This window comes from Colius striatus, chromosome 6 (genome assembly GCF_028858725.1).
Source record: "Colius striatus isolate bColStr4 chromosome 6, bColStr4.1.hap1, whole genome shotgun sequence".
Taxonomy (NCBI): domain Eukaryota; kingdom Metazoa; phylum Chordata; class Aves; order Coliiformes; family Coliidae; genus Colius; species Colius striatus.
The window spans coordinates 2,980,483-3,007,542 of record NC_084764.1 but is presented as its reverse complement, the minus strand read 5'-3'; the positions used below and the strand labels follow the sequence as shown (position 1 = coordinate 3,007,542).

The 27,060-nt window shown below is 42.3% G+C and overlaps 1 protein-coding gene across 3 annotated transcripts in view; it reads right to left on the bottom strand.

Moving 5' to 3' along the window:
• Window positions 1-27,060, bottom strand: part of MIDEAS (mitotic deacetylase associated SANT domain protein) — a 44,311-nt gene that overhangs the window by 7,019 nt on the left and 10,232 nt on the right. For 2 of the 3 annotated variants that reach the window (XM_061998030.1, XM_061998031.1), the window contains exons 2-10: window positions 12,327-14,016; window positions 9,959-10,276; window positions 8,558-8,903; window positions 8,073-8,139; window positions 5,012-5,154; window positions 4,045-4,148; window positions 2,602-2,677; window positions 1,365-1,453; window positions 42-191 (exon numbers count right to left, since the gene is read on the bottom strand). In XM_061998030.1, coding sequence (XP_061854014.1) covers window positions 42-191; window positions 1,365-1,453; window positions 2,602-2,677; window positions 4,045-4,148; window positions 5,012-5,154; window positions 8,073-8,139; window positions 8,558-8,903; window positions 9,959-10,276; window positions 12,327-13,781 — 2,748 coding nt within the window. In that variant the 5' untranslated portion in view covers window positions 13,782-14,016. Of the gene's footprint in view, window positions 1-41; window positions 192-1,364; window positions 1,454-2,601; window positions 2,678-4,044; window positions 4,149-5,011; window positions 5,155-8,072; window positions 8,140-8,557; window positions 8,904-9,958; window positions 10,277-12,326; window positions 14,017-17,242; window positions 17,297-27,060 lie in introns of those variants that run through there. The other variant, XM_061998032.1, reaches the window with a different exon arrangement.

Sequence of the window (27,060 nt, the reverse complement as noted above, 5' to 3'; positions counted from 1 at the left end):
CACCACAGCCCAAAAGAAGTTAGAGAATGTTAAGAAGTTACCTTGATGTCAACTTCAGCTTCATCTTTCATAGATTTCTCATTAGGAACATCAATATCCCCAAAGATTAAGGTCCCATTCCGACCAATTTTCACCTGTTTCTTGTATGTGTAGTAGAACTCTACACACTGAGCCACCGTTTTGGTTTTGATCTGATGTTTAAAGAAAACACAAAAGTCCAATGGATTACATGATCTTCAGAAGGCTTATGAACAATTACTAAAGGTGCAATAAATACACTGTGTGTTTTTCTTTCCTTCCCACCTCAACTGCTGTTAAAGCCTTCTTTTCCCTGTCATATTCACCTGTATGCCCCAACCCACAGCCCCTCCCCTATTGCCACTGGTGTTCACCCAGAACTACAGGATCGACAGAACTTGGCCCTTAAAAAGCTTAATGCATCCCTTAGCCTCTGAAACGTTCCATTTGAGCTGTCCAGCTTGAGAGCAGCCTTTCAGGTTTTATGGGGGAGCTTTGTTTTGCAGCAGCACTTCAGGGAAGACCAGAGCAGAATACCGATCCAAAAATGGAAAGGGAGGTTTGCAGCCCTTCCCGTTTTGGCCATGTGCACTTCTCACACACATGGTGGTAGACAATTATCAGCACAGACCTGTGACTGTCTCTATATTCTATATCAGTGGCTTTTGTCTGGAAGTTTTGAAATGTATTCTTAGGTTTTAAAACTTAAATGCCTTTTGGGAATTTGTTCAGTAAATATGGCTCATGGTTTTGCACTCTCCTTCAGTTTTTTACCCCCCTGCTGAAGTGTCTTACCTCATGAAAAGAGATAGGAGTGATCATTTTTACTATCACTGTCACAGAAAACTGGCAAGAGAGATCCTAAAGGATCACAGAATCATAGAATGGTAGGGTTGGAAGGGACTTTTAGAGATCATCTAGTCCAACCACCCCCTGCAGAAGCAGGTCACCCTAGGTCAGGTCACACAGGATTTGGTCCTTTTCATCGGTAGCAAGGATGTGTTTCTATTCAGTTTTATAAGCAAGACATTTAAGCCTCAGTGGAACATTACACCAGCACTCTATAAATATGCCCTGTAGAAGTGATATCTGCAGCATAGACTAATGGAAGCAATGCAGTAAGTAGGAAGGTTAAGTAAACAACAATAGGAAAACAAACACTACTGTTCCAGCTTTCTAGTGAGCTTTTTGCTGTGCTGGATGATAAAATTCCTCTGAAATCTTTTGAGTGCAGAACTTAATGCTTAATACTGAGGTTTCAGAAAAATGGAGACTGAATTCTCTGTATTAAATGTTTAAATGTCTAAAAAAGTACATTAAAAAATCCAAAAGAACAAGTAACTTACAAGCTTTTGGACCAAGAAAAAGTCCTTCTTGTAGATTGCAATGCCTTTGTTGAAAAGTTTTTTTTCAGCAACTTTCCACTTGTCTGATCCTGTGGAAAAAAGAGAAAGAAGTTGTAAGGAAAGCCCTTGCAATTTCAAATGTTCACTCTTCTACAGACTTTTTCCTCATGTTTGTCTTAAGACCAATATACACATGCAAAGGTGCTGTCTCTCAGCACACACAGCCTAACTGCAGACTACTCTTAACTCCTCCAGTACTGCTCCACTTCAGCTCTCATTACTCCCTTTTCGTTACATGTAGTACTCCTCACCACAGGTTAACACTGTTCAGCTTGCAAAATAAACCACAGTCAGATGAACTAGGATGTTTTCCAACAAAACACCACGGTGAATAGACACAGACTGTGTGCCCCAGTCATTAGATTTCATACAAGGCAAGTGGTGAGGCAAGAGAACAGGATCTTCTCTTTCAGCAGCAATCCACTGTACTTGTTCCTACTATCCTCGCACCCTTGCCTCTAATAACAAACACATTTTGGAATCTCCTCCTGCCTCATAGGTATTACTCAAGCAGTATTTCCCAACCATTACAGCAGGAGTGAGTAACAATGAAGAAACGCAGTTTCTACGCTTCGTGGTACCACCTATTAGATTTCTCCCTACCACCCTACCTCAGGCCTTTCAGGGTCACTCCAGATCACTGAAGCTAGTGTCACATGGCTGACTTTTTTCTAATTAGGTACAGGACTACAAAGACAGTTCATGGCACTTAAATTTTGCAGAAACGTCACCAGGCAGCAGCAGTTGGCTGAGCTTTCTCCAGTAAGCCTGAAAACTATTCCCATAAAACCCTCTCCACTCCACCCGGGAAATTCATGCCAGAGAGGCTGTGGTTCCGAGGTTACCACAGCCTTTCTTGTATGTACTAGCTAACTCTCTGCATTCTCTGTGGCTTAGTGTAGAGAGATCACATGCCCTTTTCCCCATAAAAGCAATCAGAACACACACACAAACATACACACACACATAGTCTGAGAGATGCAGTTTTCTACATTTTAAGTGTCATAATTTGCACAGGGAAAACTCCTGGCAGGCCATCATTTGATTTATTGGAGAGAAGAATGGTCTTTGAATCTTGCTGTGATGTTACAAAGATCCCCAAAAGAGCAAAAAAGGACAGAAAAAGAAATCCTTAATGATACAGAGAAGCAGCACAGAGTTATTCTGGGTGACAAACCTGTGTAGTGATAATCTGCCAAGGGGTGGCCAGGTGATCGTACTGGGCTCTTCAATAGCAGTTTGGTCAAAGCTCCCTAAGATAAACACAAATAAAATGACTCATTTAATGTTTGAGGTATTCAAAGATAAACATGAGGCAATTGTTAATCCTCTCCTTTCTGCCAAGCTAACTGAAAAGAAACACAGGAAAGTTTAACATTTGGGACAACTTAAACAACAAAAAAATCATGTTGTTGACCCTCCAGGAAGTTCAGGTCCCACAGGCAAGTGGGAAACTCTCAGCACCATTTCCTGTCTCTGCAAAATGACACTTTCCAACACAACCACCAGTGTTAGGAGAGAGTTAATTCTATAGACAGAGACCATGCAGCAGCTTCCTCTAGTTTACTGAGGGCTTAAGTTACATACTGACAAACAAAAATGCTGCCCTAAACGATGTCTGTCCTAAACATCAGGGCACTGTGATCTTATCTCACTTAACTAAGCAATACTTCAAATTAAAACAGAACAGTCATGTGAGGAAAAGATTGCACACTGAAGAAACAATCCCTCTCAAGCTGCTTTCCATTTTGCATTTAAACTGGAAAAGCTTTAAAAAGTTAGCAGGAAGGAGAGAAGGGAGTCACGTTTCTGTCGGGAGTTTAAACCACCTTAAGAGTGAAGCTCCTGCTGCCAGGGTCAGCCCTGTTCCTCCCTAACACCAGCAACAACATTCACAATGGTGGGCTGGCTTTGGGAACTCATCTAGCAGAAGCTTTATTCATACACACAAAAGTTACTTTTTGTTTGCAGGTCAATAGAGTCTGACAAGTGTCAGGGCTGGCACACTACAGGGGATGGGAAACACGCAGCCAACTCCTGACCCCAGGGCTGCTTTATGCCAGGTTAAATCAATCATAGAACTATAAAAGGATGACAACCCTGTGCCACCTGCTATGTTCTGCTCTTGATATTACCTCCCAGGGGTGTCAAAGGGCATTTATGAAAGTGTATCATGTCTTACAATACTGATACAAAATTAGCAGCCCAGCCATTCTATGGACATCCACAGAGAAGTTTAATGGCTCTGCCAAAAGTAAGAGAAGCAAGACACTGCACTGTCTCAGCTTCAACCCCAACCTCTTATTTTCCCTACCAACATGGTAATCTTCCCAGGAAGACAACATTTAAAACTCATTTAGCAGCTTCAGCTCAATTGCCCTGGTAGACTGTCAGGCAGTTAAAAAGCCAAATAGGTCACAGTTAGAAACAGGCAAGACGGTGAGTGAATATGGCAATGCACATCAGGCAGAATCCACTTCAGGGACATCCAAGGGACACTGAACGGGGGAGCCTGATGCATAGGAAGGCATTTGCAGGGCTCTCCTCTCAGGAATGACAGGTGACCCAGCCCTCATTAACATCCCCAAACACATCAAGGTGAAAAACTGGGAAGACTCACCAGAATGCTTCCCTTGGCCTCATGTAAGAAATGCAGCGCCAGCTCCTGGTTGGTTCCAGCCCCAGGAAAAATGCTTGAACAGGCAGCAGCCAGCAGGCTTTCAACTGTTTCCACAGAGGTACCAAACAAATTCAGGTAAGAAGATTAAAATAGAGTTTCCCACAGGATTCATGTCATTAATCAACTCTTTTGAAGAAGGGCTAGGCATAGCAGAATGTAAAACTCACAGAGAAATTGAATATCCTTGCAAACTTACCTGGATCAAATTTAGATACAAGAATGCATTAGACAACAAGGCCATGCAGCTTTACTCTCCATCAAACACTGTTTACATTTGGAGTCTCTTGGAAATCTCCCTCCTACACTATCTTCCCATCTCCCTTCACCTCAAGAGGTTTCCCGAGTCTCCCCCTTAGACTGAAAATTTCCATTTCACAGTAGTCTTTTTTCTCTCTCTCATCAGAAAGATTTTTCAGGCCTGTCCACTTCCTCTTCCTTTCAAGATTCATACATGCCACAACCCACGTGCATCAACAGCAGAGAGCTCCCCAGAGTCTGCTACCAGCTGCCACAACTCCTGCTTCCTCACCCTGACTTCCCTCTACAACTTGATTTTTCCAAAATACCGTCATGTCTAGAACATCCCTTGAAAATACAGAAGTTATGTGCATGAGGCATTCAAATATTCAGAGACAAGGAAGTTTCACTGAGCAAAAAGTTGCCCTTTGCCTGACAAGTAACAAATGGTCCCAGTTTATCTCAATTAGAAAACCCCCAAGCCTACCGAGCTCCCCAGGCCACGTGCAACCTGATACACAAGTTTCACTTGTAAGATTAACACCATTCAAATACATCACTTGACTCTCAGCTCTGCAAGACTTTTAAACTGTACCTACAGTAGACACGTGGTTACCACTACAACAGCTGTGACAATTCAGTCCCATTTACCAGCCTTCCACATTCCTACCATTCTCTTGGGTGACTTTGTTGGTTTCCAGGTCACCCCACGGCTGCCACACCAGTTCTGCTTTATGTTCATCAGCAGCTGCCAGAGATCTATCTTGCAGTGATGGGATTTCTGCTTGGAAGCGAGTTCCTACATTTATTCTCCTGTAGAGGAGGTAAAAAGTAAGAGTGAAGCCCCCTTTATAATACTCAGAAAATCTGCATCTCTGCTAGAGGCATTCATTATGAGCAAGGTCTTGCATATGACATGAACAGCTTTCAGGTGTTGTAAGTTACATTAGTAAGAATGACTCAAAAGGTGAGAGGTTTTACATCCATTACCAGTTTCCATTGTCGTGTCAACAATGGTTGAAACTGTATTTAGATTAGGATCCCCCAGTAATTGCTCAGTTATTAGCTTTTGATAATCAACAGGTTTGAAGGCTGTCACACAGACTTCTCTTATGGCAAGCCTGCTTCTCATGCCTAAGACAGGTGAGCCTGTTTTAGTATAAGCATTTGCCAGCCATTACTACAGAATCGTTGCATTATTTAAGCTGAAAAGGGCTTCTGGAGATTATCTCAACTGGTCCAAATCCCCAGTCAAGGCAGGATCAAAGCCTGGTCTTTTCTGATCTTGATGCAAGCAAGTATCTTCTAGAAACAATTTCTAACATTTCTAAAGCTGGAATATGGCATCCCTGGGCTAGAAAAGCTGATGGATTAGACCTTGTACCTGTGATGTCTAAATAAAACAACATATCTACAGCAAGAGTTGACCTGAGGAACCTGATCTCATTTGGCCTGCTCTGAGCAAGGGCTTGGGCCGGATGACCTCCAGGGGACCATTTAAGTTACACTATGCCATGGAACAGGCTGCCCAGATGGGTTGTGGAATCTCCTTCTCCGGAGACATTCCAAACCCAGCTGGATGAGTTCCAGTGTGCCCTACTCTAGGTGGTCCTGCTCTGGCAGGGGAGTTGTACTGGATGATCTTTCAAGGTCCCTTCCAACCCTTAACATTCTGTGACTCCTTTAAGTTTAAATTTCAGTACAGCAAGAGCTCTTGCATGCAAGCACTGACAGTGCTCCTGGGATGCCCTGGCATATAGTCAAGTGTGGCAATGTCCAGAATTAAGGCATCACAGCTATACTTCAGGCTGGCTAGCTGAGGGGTGACTTTAGAATTTGAAGCAAGTGAACTGCAAAACCAGTGGGACACATCTGACACACCAGCTGCCTATTGTACTGCTTCACAAATAGAAGAATTAAGCTTCATTAACACATTTTCCTATTCCAAATCTCTGTAACGAAATAACCTTTTGAGAAGCATTAGCAGAAAATCTGGTAAAGCACCAGCAATTAAGAAGACAATATTGGGTAATTACAAGTTATAATCAGCTTCTGAGAGTCAGGACTACAAACAAAATTCAACTTCCTGCCATATTTCCTTGATAGAAAACAAGTCTATAAAACTGACCACAGCAGTGCTGCAAAAACTAGCTTTCAAGCAGCAAACATTAACAACACAGAATGACACTAGCTTGTTAATTTATCACAGGTAAAAGTTCAAAGCTGCTGAATAGATTCTTTGGAAGTTAGACAAGACTTAAAGATGATACCAGGGCATTCTTTGCACTCCCTTTTGGCAACAGGAGATGCACTTTCATTACTAAGTTGCTGTTGTGTGAAATCTCCAGCAACAAATCTGAAAATCTTCACACACAACTGCAATTGCAGCTAACTTCATGTCATTAACTTCAGCAATTTAAACCAACAGACACAACAGCCAAAGGCAATTGCACCAAGGTCAAAGATTGCACCCGGGTCAAAGATCAAGACCTGAGTGAGGAGGAAGCAAAAAACATCTGTTCAAGAAGTTCTGCTGGATTAGCGTGAAATGCATCGACAACAAAAAGATAAAGTAAGCCATTTTCAAATCAGATTTAACATCAGATGTGCTCATTTCCATTAATGGTCTTAGACTGGAAAGGGCTTTGAAAAGGTGACAAGAATAATCTGGGTTCATTCACAACTACAACGTTTTCTCAGGACAGCCTGCTGCCAAAAGTGCAGAAAACTCAGCTTCCAACGGGAAGGAAGAATGGAAAAAGGGCAAGAGAAAAACAAAATGGACAGCAAATGCTCCAGGCAATTTAAAAAATATAAGCAGTTTTGGAAGAAAAAGAAGCCTGGTATGTACTTGGGAGAGGGTGAGTTACATATCTCAAATGCTACAGGATCTGCAGCAGAGCTACAGCAGAGATTCCTGACTGCACAGTCAGCAATGCAGAGCCACACGGGCGTTCTTGTGCCAGATGGGTGTTTCCACACCACGCATCTCCATGCTTAGATTTTGCAGGAATCCATTAACCTAGGCACAATCATGAACTGGAACTACATTGCTGTACCTCTACAGCACTGAACTTGAGCTGATAACAAATCCAGGGGGCTCGCAAGGGCCATGCACATATTTGCTACTCTGCTTGTTCTATGCCCAGGTTTAGCAGGTCTGGCACCAAGCCAAAGCTCCTAACTCCAGCTTCAGTATCTCCAAACTCTGTTCCCTACTGCTACTGGGTCCAATAAGCTTTCCCAGCATGCAGCCAGCTTAAAAAAAACTAATGAGGCTTATTAGCCCAGGCCACATGTACTGTGAGCAGCTGGCTGTAGTGCTTTCAGGCTGAGCCAGCCCAGGAGGGTGCAAAGCTGTGTTCACAGTTGTGCTGCAGCTAATACAGGCCACATGGATAACCTGCCATCTGACCAGTCTGTGGTAGAACTAACTACATTTTTCCATATTATGTTTTGGCTTTGCCCTAAAGAAGCATTAATTCCCCCACTCAAAACCAAAAATAACAGCATTCATTCAGTGTTGAAGGCTTTACTGAAGGGCCAGCAGACCACATCCACAGCCTTTCCCTCCTCCACCAAGCAGGTCACCATAGAAGGAGATCAGGTTAGTCAAGCAGGACCTGCCCTTCATAAAGCCATGTTGACTGGGCCTGAACCCTTGGTTGAAAGTTTAAGAGGAAGAAAGGGAGCACATTTACTACGAGGCTACGAGTCTACCGGATACTTACGGTTCAATGCTGACTGGGGTGGCTTCTCCCACTACTGTGAGAACGGGAGGGGTAACTTCTGAACTATCTGCAAGGAAAAGAAATCACTGCTCAGACAGCTCATCTTCACACAGCATGTAAACTTAACCAGAGCTATCCATCTCTCCAAAAAAAGGACCCATATGCTACAGAAGTTTAAGATGACCAAGACTTGACCTCCAGTCATCAGTTACATCTTAGTAATAACTAGTCACTGTTCCCCTCCAGTTCAAGATAATGACACTGACACAGGCGCTGCCTTTCCTATTCCTGAAAACATCAGTAGGGGGTGTTGCAGATTGCTTGTGAATGCAACATTGCATCTCCTCAGTCCTAGCTCCCCACACTATCACAAGGAGGTCCCAGTTCCACATAACCACACCTCCTAAAGTCACGATCTTCCTCTTACTGCTCCACAGTTCCTAATCATAAATTAGCCAAGAAAGGAAGGACAGAGTGGAACTTACTTGATCTAAGCAGAGTTCTGTGAGCACTTTTAGGAGTCATCGGAGGTGGGACCGAATGACCACTTGAAGAGAGGATAGCATTAAAATACAGCCCAGATCCTTCTCTCACTGGACTGAGAATTGGTGGAGGAGTGTAAGGAGGTAGCTCAAAGTTCCTGTCCGAAGGATGATCTGCCAGACGGACAGGTGACCGTAAGTGGCTCTGATAGGGAGTAATGTTAGAATAAACAGGTGGCGCAATAAAGGTGCCAGCTTTTGGTGGTATGAAGAGTGGCTCAGGTCGTGGCCGCTGCTTTGGTTTTCGGGCAAAGCCCTCTGCTTCATCCTTTGGAACAGCATCTTCTTGCTGTTATAAAACAAAATCACACACTTAAGTTCATTTTAAAACATCAGGTAGTTTGAAAAACTTCATCAAAATGACAACATTCTTTCATGGCAGCTCAAAATCTGCATAAGGCAGCTGGAGAGTGTCTCAACAATTAGCACAAAGGGAAAGAGGGAGGAAGAAGGTGAGGAATGGAATTGACACAGGAACTGTTAGGTAGCAACACTATCTCTGAGTGCTTATGAAGTTGTGTTTTAAAAGAACTACACATGTCTAGTCCGACCTTTGGTTAGAATGAATGACTCCATAGTAGCTTTAAAAGAGGATGTAAAAGTATAACAGAACCCCTGATACAGACAAGGGGTGACATTAAATAGCAAAAAGAGATGACAACGATATTGTCTTAGATGGTTAAGAATTTAAATGCAGAGAAATCTCCTTAGATGCCTGCCATTTCTCTGCCATTTGACCATTTTAGGATCATAGAATCATTTGAGCTGGAAGAGACCTTTAAGATCGAGTCCAGCCTTTGTCCCAGCCCTATCAACCAACAGACAACCCTTTCAACCACTAGACAAATACATTTTATTGTACTTCTGAACAGAAGAGACAAAAAAACATCTCCAGCCAAAACCAAAAACCTCCTCAATAGCACCACACTGAAGGGGAACACTGAACAACGATCTTCAGAACCTCAGTAAGAGATTTCAATTCCATGAGAAGAAATCTTCACTTTGGGTTTTATTCATATACAGAGAAACGAGCACCACTCACAGTTTATCATCATCTTTGTGTGCAGAAAGCACTCTTTACTCAGACTGTTTATTCTAGCATTAATTGATGTTTGCCTTTATTCACTGCTCAGTAGTGCAGAAGTCATTGCTTGGCTGTAGCAGCATTAGCTGTAGGTGATGAGAAGCCAGCAATGCCCAAATATACGGCAATATTACGACCAAAAAAAAATCTATGGTCCCCAGACTACATCTACTCAAATCTCAAGCCCTGAGACAGAAAAGCTTATGGATAAATAGTCTGTAATTAAACCTAGCATCTCTGATTTCCTGGTCTATCCATACCTGATTTGAGGTTTCCATGTTAGTACTACGATTAGATCGCCGCCGAGTGACTATCACAGAGGGTTTGCGTTCACAAGGAGCTCGATCATTTGTTTGGCCTCTCTGGAGCTTTCCATCCTCAGACTTGTCCTTTCCCAGGCTCTGCAAGTCAATTTTTCTCACTGGCACAGACACAGGAATGATAAGAGGCACAAGGCTGTTATCCTCCCGGGCCTTTTTGGGAGGTGGTGAAGAACTGGCAAATTCCACAACACTTTTTGCAGCTGTAGGTCCAGGAGCTAGCACCATACTCTTCTTCTCTTCTGAAGGATCCAGCTCCTAAGAGGAAAAACAGATTCCTTACAAGTTCTGTAGTACTTACGTAATAAGTGTTATCTCACTTTAAGGGTATATCAAGTTTCTCAATGTAATTTGCAAGCTGAAATGGATTTAGAAAAGCAACTGGAAGAAAAAGAATACTTCCCAACAGTGTTGGCCACATTTCTTACAGTTACTTGAGCATTGCCTGTAATCTCAACTGCTAGAGTATTTGTATACATCATTCTTAAGTACCACATCACTACTTGTGGTTTGACATTTTATTTACCAGATGAATTTGTGCCCTGCCATGTAACTTCCTACAAAGGTTCTTCAGTTTTAGTAGTAATCATAAGCTGCAGGGTACCAGTTCCAGAAGGACAGGGAGCTGCTGGAGAGAGTTCAGCACAAGGCCACAAAGATGATGGAGTGGATCATCTCCCTTTTCATGAAAGGCTGAAGGAGCTGGGGCTCTGTAGCTTGGAGGAGACTGAGGGGTGACCTCATGAATGTTTACAAATAGGTAAAGGATAAGCGTGAGGAGGATGGAGCCAGGCTGTTCTCAATGATAGCCAATGGTAGGACAAGGGGCAAAAGGGACAAGCTGGAACAGAAGAGGTTCCAAAGGAACACAAGGAAAATCTTCTTCAGTGTTGAGGTGAGGGAGCACTGGTAGTGGCTGCCCAGATGGGCTGTGGAGTCTCCTTCTCTAGAGACATTCAAACCCACCTGGATGAGTTCCTGTGTACCCTGCTCTAGGTGATCCTGCTCTGGCAGGGGAGTTAAATTGGATGATCTTTTGAGGTCCCTTCCAACCCTTAAGATTCTGTGAGTCTAATCTTAATTAAATAATAAAACATCCAAGAAACAGAGCTGGCTTTTCACTGCATTTTTTTTCCTCATTTACATAACAGAAGCAACTTTCCTTATTATAACTGGAGACTTTTGAGGTTTGCTGTTTAACCAGGCTTGAGCCTGACTCAACAGAGTCAACAAGGCACAACTTCAAGCCAGCACTTTTTGCACTGGTACTACACTGCTTCCATGTCTCTGCTTTCTTCTACTCATGGAAACTCCAGAAAATTGAGCTCCAAGGAAATGGGAATACAGGATGAGTCACTAAAATAAAGGGATATCCTAACTGGCTTCAGGTAACATCAGCCTCTGGCAAGAAAGCTTCCAAAGAAAAGCATATTTTTACTTCTCATGAGAGGTAATCAATGAATCAGTCAAACCACACACCACTGAAACAAAAGCTAAATAAAGAACAACAAACTAAAACCCACCTAACTCCAAAAATCCCACCATTTACCCCATTTAGGCTAGTTAATTTTGAAGTCTGTCATCTTACTGTATGTAATACATGCTGCACAGTTTAGACTGATGAGACCAGATACAACTGGTGAACTGTCTAATCAGTCAACACTAATTTTCTTCCCTCTCAAGCTGTACAGGAGGATCTACAGGCAGACTTTGTCCTCAGGTTACTAATCTTTCAACATTGGCTGCAGGGTCATTCTCACAAACAGGATGCTGCATCTGACAGACCTTTGTTATGCCTGGTATAAGTGTGTCATGGAAGTGAGGAAGCCTCAGGCTTGTAATATTCAGGAAACATAAACTGCATCACATAATTTTTAGATAGCACAATTTAAAAACACTTCAAACACTAAAACTGAGGAACTGGCAGGTAAGCAGCAGTCTCAATATGAAAGGAAGAGAAGGTTAAATTGGCAGGGAGACACCAAGTGAATTGCTTATACTTTTCTCTCTAAGCTTGAGGCCTAAGTTGAAAACATCCACATTTGAAGCCAAGGGCTATGATCACATTCAGTATTAGGGAAATTAAACTGCCCTCCATTGGATTAGCTGCACTAGATCTCTATTTTCCTGCAGCTATGAATTATAACAGCTGAACTTACATGTCACCACTCCAGAGCCATTCTTGCTGCACTACAACACTTCTTGCATCAAGACACCATCCTACCCCTCATAGGTACATAAATCACTTTCATTTCAGCCCTGTTGTGTAATCTAACCCATGCTATATTGGTTAGGATGTGTACTTTACCTTTACATTCTGAAGAGAAGCCAGCTCAACAGCTTTTTGGGCCAAAGTCAGCAAATTGGCTTCTTGAGACACGCGCCGTCTCCGTCGTGTACTCTGGATCACACCACCTCTGACACCCTGAAAATCATTAGTTCTCTGAGTGTTTTCTTCATCTGCTGCTGTCTGTTTCTCCCCATCTCTACCATTCTGGGCTGTGGCTTGCCTGTCTGTTTCCACCTGGCACAGCTCACTATTGACCACGACATCCTTCTGCCCCATATCCAATCTCCTGGGGTGCAAATAGCTACTTTTGTTGTGTGTCAGTGATTCAGGAGGCTGCTGTAATGGGACCTCTTGCTGATGTGCTTGCCAGTGATGCAGAAATAAATTGCTGGGTTGTTCCTCTGCCTGTTTGGAAGCCAACGCTTCTCCTGCAGATGTCAGCACGACACCTTCTTTGGAGAGTCTCCGTGACCTTCTTGGAAAGGGAATCTGGGTCTGAGGTAGCACAGTCTGTTGGTTCTGCTCTGTTAGAGCCTTGAATAGTTCCTGGTTCCTCTCTGTTTGCTGAAATTGGTGTGCCATCATGTGATGCTGAGGTGCTGCAGCTGCCACATGAGGCTGTGCTATGGAAGTGGTTTGCTGCAGACTGAAGGCTTGTGTGGCAGCCTGCTGCTGCTGCTGTTGAGGATAGAAGTTTTCAAACAGTTGTAGCTGGGGAAGAGCTTGCTGTTTTTGCTGAGCAGTAAATGCTGGACTGGAAGAAGCTGGGGCTTCTTGAAAGACGTGTAACAACTCAGGAAGACCCTGCTTTTGGCCTTGGTGACCAAAGGCAAGTTGGAAAGGCTGTAACGGCAGACTTTGATTCTGCTGCTGCTGCTTCTGCATCTGATGAAAAGAATTCATTTGAGCTTGCTGTCTAACCAGGGCTTGCTGTTCCAGCTGAGCCTTCTGGGACATCATCTGCTGGACAGCGTCTCCATACAAGTCCAGCTGTGACACAAACACTCCTTTCTCTTGGTTTCTTTTAAGGGCTTCTGGGTGGCCATAGAAGCCTGGGGCACCAGCATTGGAGTGGGGTCCTTTCGGGTTGCCCCCAAAAACCATACTGTGGTTCCATATGGAAGGTGGAGTCTGCCAGTGGCTGTCACCCCTCTCAGGCAACCGGTTTCCCATTAGTGAATTCTGCCATTTGACAGCTGTTACCGTCTGGGACATCATCATTGATTCTCCCCTATCTTGACTGTAAACAGAGTTCATCAAAGCAACATTGTTGGGAGCACTTGTTAATCCTCCTGCGTGTGTAATATCCATAGTTTGGGAGACCGGTATATTCCCTCCATGACCATAGTACTGTCCTTCCTTCAGCTGCTGCTGTGGTTCTTTTGATGACACAGCTATTTCCTGCTCATTAAAATAGGCAATTCGTTTCCCAGTCCTTTTGCTTGAAGACTTTTGCTGAGCCTGAAGATTCATGGTTCAGTCTATTCTCCCAGTTGCACACACTGTATTTACAATCCACCCATCCCTGAGGTTGGGGGAAGAAAGGCACAGAAGTCTCTCTTTTCCATTCAGCTTTTGCAATAAAGGGCAGGAAAAGAATCCAGATGAAAGTGCATCCACTTCCTTTTTCTTCGTGTGCTTCTCCCACTTCTTTTCACTCTTATTCTTTGTGGTTCAGAGGTCAGGAGGGTCCACTTAGTTACAGGTCCTGAAAGAGAGAAGCAATTACAATGAGTCAACAGATATAATTGGTGTATAAAACCCTCACGGGATAAGCAACAATGTATATGTCTCTCCCATTTGCCACAGAAATGAAGATGGGGATAGTATGTGTAAGAAATAATAGGTCTGACCAGTTAGAAGAATGTAAAACAAAACAATTTAGCTTTGCAGAACAGATATCACATTGAATTTGAATGATGCAACTCCCAACTGCACAGACTTCTGACTAATCACTTGAGCTCAGCCTGAAGGTTTTCCTCTTCAGCTCTCTCATCTGACCAATTCATTCAGTCTCTTCCTGTAGCCAGAATAATCTGGTTTTAACCTGAACTCAAACACACAAAAGTATCCTCATGACTAGCCAATTGAAAATATAATGTGTCAGGCTGCATTTCCCAAAGGCATGTAAAACACATACATGTACACTTCATACTGCAGACAAACACACAGCGAGTTGATCAATTCGGTGCTTTGAATGAAAGAAGCAGGCAGTGGCCTGATTTACCACCCCTCTCCCAATTATTACAGTTGCTTTCTAATTAAGAACTGTCTACCAAGCACTCAAGTGCTGAAGACAGAGCCTGCTCAACCTGTGGCCCTCTCAGATGCTTTCTTTCTTCAACAACTGAAAGCAACTTCTCCCATCCAGGTCACATTCATGGAAAAGTAGTTCAGGCAGACTGTTACAGCTGAGACCAGCAAATACCTGTTAGTGTGAAGCTACAAAAATAACAGGAAAAAGCCTTTCCAGAACATGCAGTCTTGGGCAATTCCACCTTTCTCTTCCACAGAAAAACACCCTATCCACAAACTTAGGCTTTAAAAGCCCAGTTTGCAGGATTAAGTTCCAAAGTGCTGTTAATGCTACCACTAATATTTATATTAGGACACTTATAATTTTTTAAGAAGTCTATTTTTTAGTGCAATTAAATTCTTAAACTACTACTAAGACTCAAGTTATTGTGAGTCTCTATTACTATCTCTTCTCAATAGACATTCTGTTCCACTTCACATTGCCAATGTATTTCAGAAAGATTCTAATAAATTGGTAAAAGCCTATTCTTATTGCATCCCTTCTGCTATAAAAATCAAGTTTCTCTGGAGTGAAGCAGGTAAGACTGACACACACATCCCCTCCAGTGAAATCTGCAATCCATTTATCTATACAAGTTAAAAAATAACAAACCAAAAGCATCCAGCAGAGTGAAGTCCTGAAACCTGAGCTTCCTCTAAGCGGATATGGCTACAATGCAGATTTTAATACTGAGGTGGGGTTGGGAGCAGCAGCAGGAGGAAAAGACAAAGAGTTTAAATTCACTTACGCAACTTCCATCTCAGAGGCCAAGGTTGGCTTCAGTGCTACTGGAACCATGGCCCTACGTTTCAGAACAAAGTGACTCACTTCCTCAGGCTGTTACATAGCTGTTCCCCCCCCACGCTCCCTCCCTTTCACCCTGGCTACAAACCATGGACCTCTGCCACCACATATCACAGAGCCAGAGCGCTCCTCCCTCCTCTGAGCACAACGTCTCGGCTCATTTTCCAGCCCTCTCTCAACAGGACGAAAATAACTCTAGGCGAAATTATGGACACGTGAGATGGAAAATTCTCTCTAAACTGCAACTAGTACACAGATGGGGATTTCACAAAGTAAGTTTTTCCTATTTCAAAACTTCATTAGGAGAGGAAAAAACATCCTACAGCAGGAAGTTGGAACCCTGGTAGCAAAAATGCAGAGGTAGAAAGGTTGCTAAATGCCTCTCAGGAGCATTAATGTTATTCTCTTTCCCTGCTTTTTGCAGCACTGCTGCAAGTGTAACGGAGCTAACAGCTAAACCACAACACCTGAGGTAATACTACTAACAGTGGTTTCTGACACTATCTTACTTTCTGAAATCATCACAAGCTATTTTTGTCTCCACGCTAAGCAACCTCAGTTTTCTTCCACTGATGCTTCCGTGTCCTTTAGTATTGATCAGCCACGTAATTCTGATAAAAAGAATGCAAGTCTTTCTGTATATGAGAAGACATTACCCCTAGAATAAACTGAAACCTGCCAGACAACAGCTCTGCTTTGGATTTTCTAGATATTGAGGAAGAATACAACGTTAACTGCCCAAAAGCTGGCTCACAGCTTCAAGAGTCCTTGGTTTTAACCCTTTTTTTTAGAAGAGAAAAACAAAGCATAACACCCAAACTGTTGATGCTGTTCTTATTAGTACTGGCTGAGAGATGCAACTAGCACACACTCAAGTATGCAGGACACCTTTAGAAAGAAGGCTCTCAGGTTAGTGAGAAGGTGTTGCAGTAGCACAGCTCTCTGAACCCTCACTTGTGTGCACTTGGGCTGCATTTTTTCCATTACTAGCTCAGAAGCCACCAGCACTGCCAAGCCTACTTCAGACCAGTTTAGATCTGCACCTAGCTAGGGACGGGATTTTGTTTGTTTTTATTAAGATGCAAAGTTTACAAAAGACTTTAAGTTCAGAGATAATGAAAAAGAGGCAAAGGAATATGTACTTGTGTGTTCCATAAAGGGAGTGCTAAAAACATTGTATGCTTCTTAGGTAAGCTATCTTGTCACCTAATAACACTGTAGTGATTAGAGATCAACTGAAGATATAGTAGCAAAAACAAAACCCAACAGAATAGGGAAAATAACATTACCAGGAATGAAAGAGATTTGAGGTACTTTTAATGAAGCACATTTATTGAACATCCCAGTTCTCCCAATGGCATGCAAAAAGTAAATAAATCCTAAGAGATAACCAGAGAAAAAAAAGAGGATTTGGTGCATCCACTATTAGATGGTGAAAGAAACATCTCTAAAACTATCTTTTTACAACTTCTTTCTGTATAGAAAAACTGCAGGAACATATGTTGTAGGTCACCCTAAAAATAATAGTGCACAGTTTAAGCTGAAGCGATAGGTGTTCAAGCTGCAGCATGACTATGCTCCAGGAAAGCTCACACTTGGCAGCTGCATTGGCTGAGCACTTCTGGCTCTGTGACTAAGCAGGCTTCCCTCCCTGATGTTGAGGGATGAGCTCACATTACCATCATCCTAGCCAATTACCAGCTTTGGGTTTGGGTTTTTTCTTGTTTTACTTTAATTTCAGCACAAGAGTCAGCCTGCAGTAGTGCAATAAAGTGGCAGTACTCTTCCAAGCTTAAGTGTGCTTTGAAGCATGATGGCCCTGACCAGTTCTTACCTTTGAATAAAGCACAGAGTCAGTTCTGATACTGTAATTCCTAGAAGATACTGTGTCTTGCCTCCAAATATACGGAAGTGTTTTAATATCTTGCATTGCTTTTGCAGAACCTAACATCAGTATACTTTGTTTTGTTTTGTTTTAATAACTAAGATTTGCCATGCAACATCATCAGTTCTTTTCACTTCCAGGAACTTCTGGAATGCAAGAAGATTTCTCCAGTTTCCTTCAGATGAATACAAATTGTACATCACCTCTTTTAATACTGTAACTATTTTTCAGATTTCTGAAGAATTTTCCATGTTGCAAAGCTTTCTCTTCTAGACCTAAAAAGAATGCCAAATTAGATGCACATACACCAAATGGGCACTGACCAGCATTTTCTGGAATGAAAAAAAGTCCACTTTTTGTGTTCCAGCTTCATCCCATTAACCCTTGCCCTCTTGCTACATACAATAGAAAAAAGGGATGTCCCAACCTCCTGACATCCATCATTTAGATATTTGCAATATTAATGAGATCCCCCCTCAGTCTCCTCTTCTCCAGACTAAACAGCTCCAGTTTCTACAGCCTTTCCTCATCAGGCTCAAACTCCCTGATCATCTCAGTAAACACATCATAAACACATACAACATACCACATAGGCTAGATTTAGGCAAAGTCTCCTGAAGGACTTACGTAAGCATACAACAGGACTAACAAGTCTCTGCCTGCATCTAGGATGCTGTTCTCAAATCAGTAAAGTCCTTTCAAAGCAGAGATATCTGAGGAGTGCAGGGCACAGGCACTCAGATCCACTCTCTAGCCTGGTACCAGAACTGAGCACCCATTAGCAGATTTTACTTGATCCGCAGTAGGTTCTGTAGAACGGTTCAGACATCACTGTCTATCACAGCCATCCTGGCCCAGTTTATCATCAGCCTGGAAAATTTGCTACAAAAGCTTTTAAATGTAGTTTTTAAATTAAAGTTTCAAAGGTTATTTGATTTTTAGGACAAATTAGAACTCCCCAGTTTCAACTATTTAATATATGAAATACAGATTGCCCTTCAAAACTTCGTCTATTTAATAACCACCCACCATTACTCCTTATGATATTCTCTGCACTAAGCATATGTATATTTGCACAGTTTCACAGATCAAATCTATGACCTCACACACTCTAATAACAATAAACTCTACTTTTCAGCCCACCTGTTGAGGGCTATGCTGTTTCATGCTTTGCTTAGTTCATTTGCTATACAATCTCTATTCAGTGTAAGCAAGTTTAGATTTTGTGCATTCCTGATCTTCTTTGACATCACTTGCACACATTTCTCTGACAGAATGCTGCAGAAGTGACTCAAGAAAGACTCTGCCTTCCCCTCAAACCTTTGCAAAACTAAGGATGTAGAAAGTAGTAACACATGGTCATAGACCATCTTCAATGTCAACATTTTAATCTCAGCTTTTAAATACTTCTGGGGTGGGGGTTTTCTCATGTGAAAAATAAAGTGTTCCTGGATTCTAGCTGATGCACATTCTCAGCCTTAACTGCAACAATGCTGTCACAGTCCCTTCCAGGCAATCTGTCAAATTAGAGTGATGAGAACAATTTCTCACTAAATCCTCCTGCTGACAGTTACTCAAATGACTGCTCTCCCTTGTAAGAAGCTCGATCGCTCTTAATGATGGTGAACAGTTTCCAAGAACAATTTTTACACTGAAGTCAAATACAGCAAATTAACTCAGTCTCCTTATGAGAGAACAATCAGGCCTTCCTTCTCAAATTTGCTCATTATGGTCAAATCCCACATTTATGAAGCAGGTAAAGAATCATGACACATATTTCACTAATTAGGAACAAGACCAGAGGAACCAACTGATTTCTAGAACCACACAACAAACCAGGTCAAGAACTGAAACCAAAAAATGCAGGATGCTAGCTACCAGTTCTCCTCCAGTCTTGCAAGAAGACATGGTTTTAAACATGTGATAAAAATCAGTTGACTTTACACACGTGCAGAAAGAGCAAAGAAAACTCAGTTCCTCTGGTGCACTAGCAGGCCAGAGGTAGTTCAATAGGGTAGGGTTTGTATCTGGTTTTGGGAGTTGGGATTTTTTTTTGAATGACTGGAGATTTGCAAGGCATCACAAACAAGAAACTTGTTGCAGCTAACAGAAATTTGCCACTACAAAATCCCCACTTATTGCAATCATCTTGAGTAAGAAATGAGAAAGCAATGAAAACATGGGATAGTTTTTGTGTTTGGTAGAAGAGGTGCAAGGCTTATGACACAGCTTACCCACATCTTATGCTTACCCTGTTGTATATGAAAACAGCTTCAACCCCTCTCTCAAAAGCCTCTTCTGCACACTCACTTTGTCACATTTTCTTCCAGACAGTTAACTACATCAAAATCCCTGCAGATTGTTTGCAACCTCCCACTCACCACCTTCAGATACCTTGAACAGGAAGGGTAACAGCACAGCTTTCCTACACATCCACCTCACAAGAAAAAAAGCCAGAAAACAGAACATGTTTGTAAATTCAACACAGCAAAGCACAGCAATCTGCCTTCTGAAGAAAGGCAGGGGAAAGCTCAAAGCAACTGAGAAACACAACATTGTCCGAGAATGCCAAAAAAATATATGGAGGATGATGGTTTTATGTCTCTGTCACCTTACCCAGACGGTATGGCATTTTCCAGATTCCTCAAAAGCCTGTCTCTACAGTGAAAGGGATATTTTCCAGGAGTCTAGCACCTAAGAAGAGAAGTAATCCAAGCCCAAAGTGAAAAAGCATAAGCAATCAACTCAAGTCTCCATTTTAAAAGAAGACCCTTCCAAAATAATGTAAGTAGATAACATCCTCTCCAACACTGCAGAGTAAGAAACAAACCATCTTTCAGGCGAAAGTCCTAGAATCCAAAAAGCCTAGGAAATGGGGAAGGTCTACTTATTGCCTAGCAAAAAAGCAACTCTACAGTATGCCCACTATAGAGGCAAAGATATCAAAGGAAAGCTGCTTCACAGACAGACACACAACAATAAAAGGGAAAACATATCATCCACGAGGCTTGACAGCTTCCACTGTTGCCTGAAGGTGCCTGCCTGGGGCTAGCAAACACATACCTAAATAAGTACTATGCATCTAGACATTTGTGGCCTACACAAATTTTTATCTGTTGCAGAGAAAGATACTGAAGCTACGACTGAATTCAAGGGTACCTGTGCCCTGAGGACAGCATGGTTAAAATTGCTTTGCTGCCACTTTCATGTTCACATTTTTCAGAGGCTGGGAATTGATAAAACTGTATTAAACTATGGTATTAACCAGAGATTCCAAAGTTAAATCCATTAGTTCTGTGACATGAGGCAGGGGAGACAATGATCATGCTGAAAGACCACGTGCCAGCAAAATCAGGTAGCCTGTAGCACACAACCAGATGTTCCAAACTACTGCTCCAATCTAGACCATTCCTGACATTCAGCATCATAGGTTCATTACCTACAAGCAAAAGATTACAAGAGGTAGAATTACCGTTCAAAATGTTGAATTTCCCACTGTTTGGGAAAGAGATACACACCCAAGAAGAAAATACTAGCTACATCTCATGAACTAATCAAAGTAAGGAGAAATACAAACTCTGCTTAAGCATCTGTTACAGTGAAGGATCTAATAAAGGAGAGGCAGTGAGAAGTATGTTCTTACAAGGTTATTTAATTGGACAGCTTTCTTTTCTATTCAAATCATCTTCAAATTCTCCTAAGCATACATTTATCTACTACTTACATCTTTGGATGTGGTTTTATTTATGCCCAATCACCACAATTTTCCATGTTCTGTTTAAACACACAGAAGCATTCTAGTGTGCAGGATGTTGCAAAGAAGGATTTTGGGGGTTTTAAATTACAAGGTCTGAAGCATCACAAGTATGCCCCAAAGGGAATTTTTCTGATAATTCTAGGAAAGAGGAGTTGGGTATTTTCAAGAAACACTCTGAGCCCCTCAGTTGAAGCAGCATAGGGAGCTGCTGGAGAGAGTTCAGCACAGGGGCACAAAGATGATGAAGAGAGTGGAGCATCTCCCCTCTGATGAAAGGCTGAAGGAGCTGGGGCTCTTTAGCTTGGAGAAGACGAGACTGAAAGGTGACCTCACTAATATTTACAAATAGGTAAAGGATAAGTGTGAGGAGGATGGAGCCAGGCTGTTCTCAGTCATGTCCAATGATAGGACAAGGGGCAATGGGTACAAGCTGAAACAGAAGAGGTTCCAAAGAAACGCACGGGGAAATTTCTTCAGTGTTGGGGTGAGGGAGCACTGGCAGGGGCTGCCCAGATGGGCTGTGGAGGCTCCTTCTCTATAGACATTCTAAACCCACCTGGATGAGTTCCTGTGTGCCCTACTCTAGGTGGTGCTGCTCTGGCAGGGGGGTTGCACTGGATGAGCTTTTGAGGTCCCTTCCAGCCTTTAAGATTCTGTGATTCTCTGTAATTCTCATAAAAACAAAATCTTAATGATTTGCACCAGGCTCATCTTTCCTCTTGTACTGCAACAACACGCGGTTCTTAGAGAGAGAACCCTGAAGAGACACAGCTATAGAAACTGGACTTTTGTAAACAAGTCTGCAGGAAAGCACATCTTTACAAATGGCTTGGCAACGCAGTGCAAGCTTACCCTTTAACAAAATAGGTATATGGTACATTTCTTAAACTAGGTTATGTTTATAAACTGTACTAGTTCAGAATATTAGTTTTTAAAATCTGTCATCGTGATAAATACCGTGATTCTGGAGAGGCTTGGGCAGCCTTAAGAGTGCAAAAAGAACACAGCAATTAGGAAGTATAAAAAGCTGCTTTTGGGCTTTGACAAGTTACATGAAGGAACTCTTCTTTCCCACTGGAAATGGGTTAACAGGTTTTTTAATTATAAGTACTTAGATATTTTAAGCTTTTTTGTTTGGAGCTGTCAAGGAAAGCAGTTGCTAGCAACAGAGAGACCAATAATCCAACATGCAGGAATCACAGCAGGCTCTAAAGTCAGAATGGCAAGGAGCAGGCCAAAAGGTTCTCCCTGCTCTCACATTCACACAACTGACATAACCACAACGTGTCCTTCACTCCAAATGCCTCTCTCATCACAAACACACCAGCTGCACAATCACTGGGATACACCCCAGAGCCAGACCAAATGGCTCGGAACTTCCGCTCTGAGAAGAAAACACATTTGAATGTACTGAGCTTCAACAAGGAAAGATTGCTGCAGGTTCAGTTGGTGCCACCTTGACCTTCCATCAACAATCAGATATAGGTGTTTAGTGTATGGAATACCACAGTCAAGTACTTTGTAGATTCTTTCAAGGATTTACCAGGGGCAAAAGCCTACAAATATGGGAAAATGGGAAGCTTCATAGGGATGATGATACTTGCCATTTCCAGAGGTTTTTTTCATTTCATGAGACACAAATGCACTCAATACCTAGACCTCGGCTCTTGACAGAGACACTCTTGATGCCATCAAGCAGGCATCATCACTTGTCGAAGCCTGTCTGGAAAACAGCCGAGACTAAAAGCACAGACAGAATCTCAGAGGATCTGGGACCAATTTCCAGCTCTGCTACAGACACACATTCTAAGCAAGCTTCTCAGACCAGTTTGGGAATCGAGAATAATGCTTGAAACCAAACACACTGATACTCAAAGTAATTTGAAGTCGTAAAAGAAGTATTAACTTTAACAGTATGCACTAACAGGCTAGATGGAGATTCTTCCCCAAAGAGCTTAGAAGTGTAATTTGAGACATGATGCATAAGATTAGTGACAACCAAAGAGGGAGAGGATCAAAAAATGAAGTAAGAAAGTAAAAAAATAACAGCACAGTTTTTCTTTATCATACGCTTCTCTCTGTCTCACTCAACCCAGAAATATCTTTCTGGTTTTTGGCAGTTATCTAAGCTGAAGCAATGTCCATCTTGATTTGCCCACATCCACACACTTGCAGGCAGGCAGATGCCAGTATTGACTGAGCTCATCTACTATGAAACTGCTCTAGTCGTCAATCTTGAGCAGCACTGACAGGACTTTGGTTCCAAATTTCTAAAACTGTATGTTTTATGGAGCCTTCTGGTCACTGTCGAATATAAAAGGGTCTTTTTGTCCTGCTGATCTGTTACCAAGGTACAGTAAGCTTTGGACCATGACTGAGACTGTCAGGCATTACAACAATGCAGCCAGGCAAACACAACCTAGTTAGTACTGAGGGTAGGAACGCTGACAGAGACAGGCAAGCACGGTCATCACATGGTGGAAATCAGTAAGGGTTAAAGAATCCAAGGGCCAAGAGAGTACTCAGATTTCTTGATCTTTAAATTAAACAATCAGGGCCACAGATTTGGAGCTCCCTGCTAGCTATCTGCCAGACGCCTGCCCAATCTCCTCCTTTTAGCCACAGGGATTTCAGTGGAAGAAGGAAGGAGCAGATGGTTGGCACCAACACTGGATCAAATACAAAGCGAGCCTCTTCCATTTCTGTAGTGGCTTACTCGTATCCTTACTAACACTATAAAGCACTTACACAATTGGGCATAAGTGCATACATACTCAGAGTGAAGTCAGAAGCTTCCCAAAGATTCAGCTCAACAAGCCTACCTGAAAACAAACAAATCACTCATCCTACACTTTACAGCTAGAAAGGAAATACATCATGAAGTAACAGCATGAGGAAAAGCACTCTCTACTAAGGATCCTTACAAAGCTATTTGAGCAAAAGGTTCAGCTCTCAGTAAAACACAAAATTAAGGTCACAATGATCAACGTGCAACATTGCAAGAAAAAGTGAAGTTTACACGTTAATCCATCTGTGAGCATTACACCAGCCAGCAGCATAACATGGATTTACATTTCCTCCTGCACTTACATGCATACATAGCTCCCTCTGTGAATCTTGGAACAATAGAAATACATTCTAATCGAAGTCATAACATTTTGGGTCAATAATCCCACATTACATTACAAATGCAACTTAACAGAAAAGTTGATAAGAGGATCAGTGTTAGAGACCTGACCATCTCCAAAAGAACTCACTAAGCATTAAAAAAACCCTACAAACCAAGCCCATATGTAATACAGACTTCAGGCTCAGAATGAAAGGCTAATGAACTAATCATCCCTTCAGGTGTTTGGACTCCATTAACCCAATCCTTGTTCCTTTAGAATCTGTAACACATCCAGTGGATTCTTGTCATGGGTTTGTGTGCTGTTTCTGGTAATGGGGAAGGGGCTGTAAAAATGGCTCCTGTAAGGAGCTGCTCGAAACTTTCACCCAGCTCTGAATCACACCTAGTTCTGAGAAGAAAGAAGCAGCAACGACCATCTGTGAAGGACTGACCACATCCCCCATTCGCCATCCCCCTGTGCTGTTGAAGGGAAAAGAGGAGGAGACATTGGGAGCAGTGAGCTGAGTCCTGGAACAAGGAGATTAAGTGCTGGTTACATTTCTTCTCATCACCCTGCACTGGTTTTGCTTTTTGTTTTGTTTCTTGTAGGTAGAATAAACTTTTTTTACTTTCTAAGTCACATCTGTCTGGAACCATCATTTGCAGTGAGATCTCCCTGCTCTGGTCTTGATCCACAGGTCATTGGTTATCGTTTTTCCTCCCATCTCACTGAGGCCTCCACCATCCTAAGGAGGGAGGGGGTGGATGGTGGGGCTGATGTTTGTTACAGAGTTCTCCCCTATTTGGGAGAGATCTACGAGACAGAAAAACGTTCTAGTAATGACTACACTGAAGACAAATGTTGTTTGGGGAAAGTAGTAGAAGGAACTTGCCCACAAACAAACTTGGTGTTATTGGAATACTTCACATTTACGTAACACTTTGCAACAGCTATAGCAATGTATTAACACCGATTCATCCAACCTCACAACATGTTGTGTGCAATATTCTGTATTTCTAACAAGTAAACAAAGAGAGACAAAGCAGCCTGTTTTGCACTGAAGAGCAAAGGGTAGCCTACAAGAGATTATTCTTCCAGAATTGCTTGATCTCGGTTTTGCCCGCTGTTCACTCCCTCATACTGTGCAGATACCGACAGCATCTGCAAGATGTCAGGTAAAGCATCTTCATTTTCAATAGATGCACTAAAATTCAGAATCTAGTATAGTCCTTCCTGACCCTAACCTAGACGTTAAGGCTATTTTGATATAAAAATCACGTCATCTAGAGCGTAAAAGTTCACCCACCAGCGTCTGTAGAAGAGCTCTAATGGCAATAAATACATACGTCAGTGTCACACTAGAGATCTCTAACCAATAACCCACAGATGCAGCATTCTACAATGCCTTCGAATGGTCCCTGCCTGGAAATGTAGGCTCATGGGGAGAGCTCTTCTACTGCTTGAGGGGTTTGTTTTGATGACAGTACTAGGCAGGTGTAACTCCTCTTACTGTCCATGGCTTCATTTCTTGCACTGTAGTACAGGAACTGAATTACAGCCATTTATACTTTATACAGTTGCATGGCCTCATAATCATGGTATAACATCACTATATACTTAATGCACTTACTCTGGCAATGTCTCTTAAAGGAAGGAAGCTACTATCCCTTTTTTTATTGAAGAGGACCGAGAGACTATGAAGTGACTTGGCTGAAGCAGAGAACTCAACTCACAGTCAAGCTACTGCCCTACCCTTTCAGTCACCTTTACACTTATTGAGTTTGAAATCTCATCCTAAGGATGGCTAAAGCACAAATGAGACCTCCCTCAAACATTTCAACCTTTAGATCCAATCTTGTGGACCTAAAAATTCTTTTTCTAGCTTTTATTAAGAGTTGGCACCTATAAGGCATAGTTGCATAGTGACACACTGCAGTAGTGTCCTGAGGGGACACAGTCATTCAGGAATACTAGGCAGACCTATTCAGGGGCAAACATGACATTGTTATTAATTTTGTCTATGGAGATTAGGTAACAAGAACTTCATAAAATCTCTACATGAAATCACACATTAACATAAAGAAAAAAGGGAAGAAATGTATTAATTTATAGCTGTAAGCAGATCAGCTTTGATGCAGATTTTCATCTGCTCACATCACTTAGGATCACCATGAGCATAAATGTACACTTTGGAATCAGTGAATCAAAGAAAAGTGGAAGGGGAGCTCTTATATCCTGTAAGACAGTGCTTTCAGCAACTACCCTGATGTGTATATTTCTCCCGTCTTTGCAACCTCGTTACCAACAACCACACCAAGGGAAAAGAGTTTTTCTTCTTTTCCCACAACTGCAACATCTGAGGGGCCACAAACAAGAAACAGATTTCAGGCCCACAAGAAATGGATGCATTGGAGTTGCACATGTTCAGAGCCCACCCGTGGGACAAGTTTCCACCCCTTGAACCCTCTAATTGAATCTTCCATTTAACCGTGTCTCTGGTCAAATGAAGAGCAAAACCCATGCTGATTTTTAGCAGGAACAAGGACTCTGCAGACCATGGAAGGAGTTCTGCCTTTGCCACCAATGGCTCCTCTTCCGAAGCCCTGGAGCACCACTATCCTCAGCCTCATTTCTGCTCTGCAGCCACGGACACAGACCTCTGTTGTTTAAGGGGGGGAGAAGGGGAAGGGAAGGCCAAAACCATCACACATTTGGTTGTGAAATACAACAAAGTGTGATGAAAAAAACAGAGTAAGGGTCAGAGTTCTTTTAAGTACAAACACTAGAGATGAAATAGCAAGGCTTGTTTTTTCCCTTTTCCATAAAAAGACAGGTATTTACAGCACCTCCTTGCAAAAAATAAGAAAAAGAAAAATAGCCTTGAGAGGCATGAGGAATGC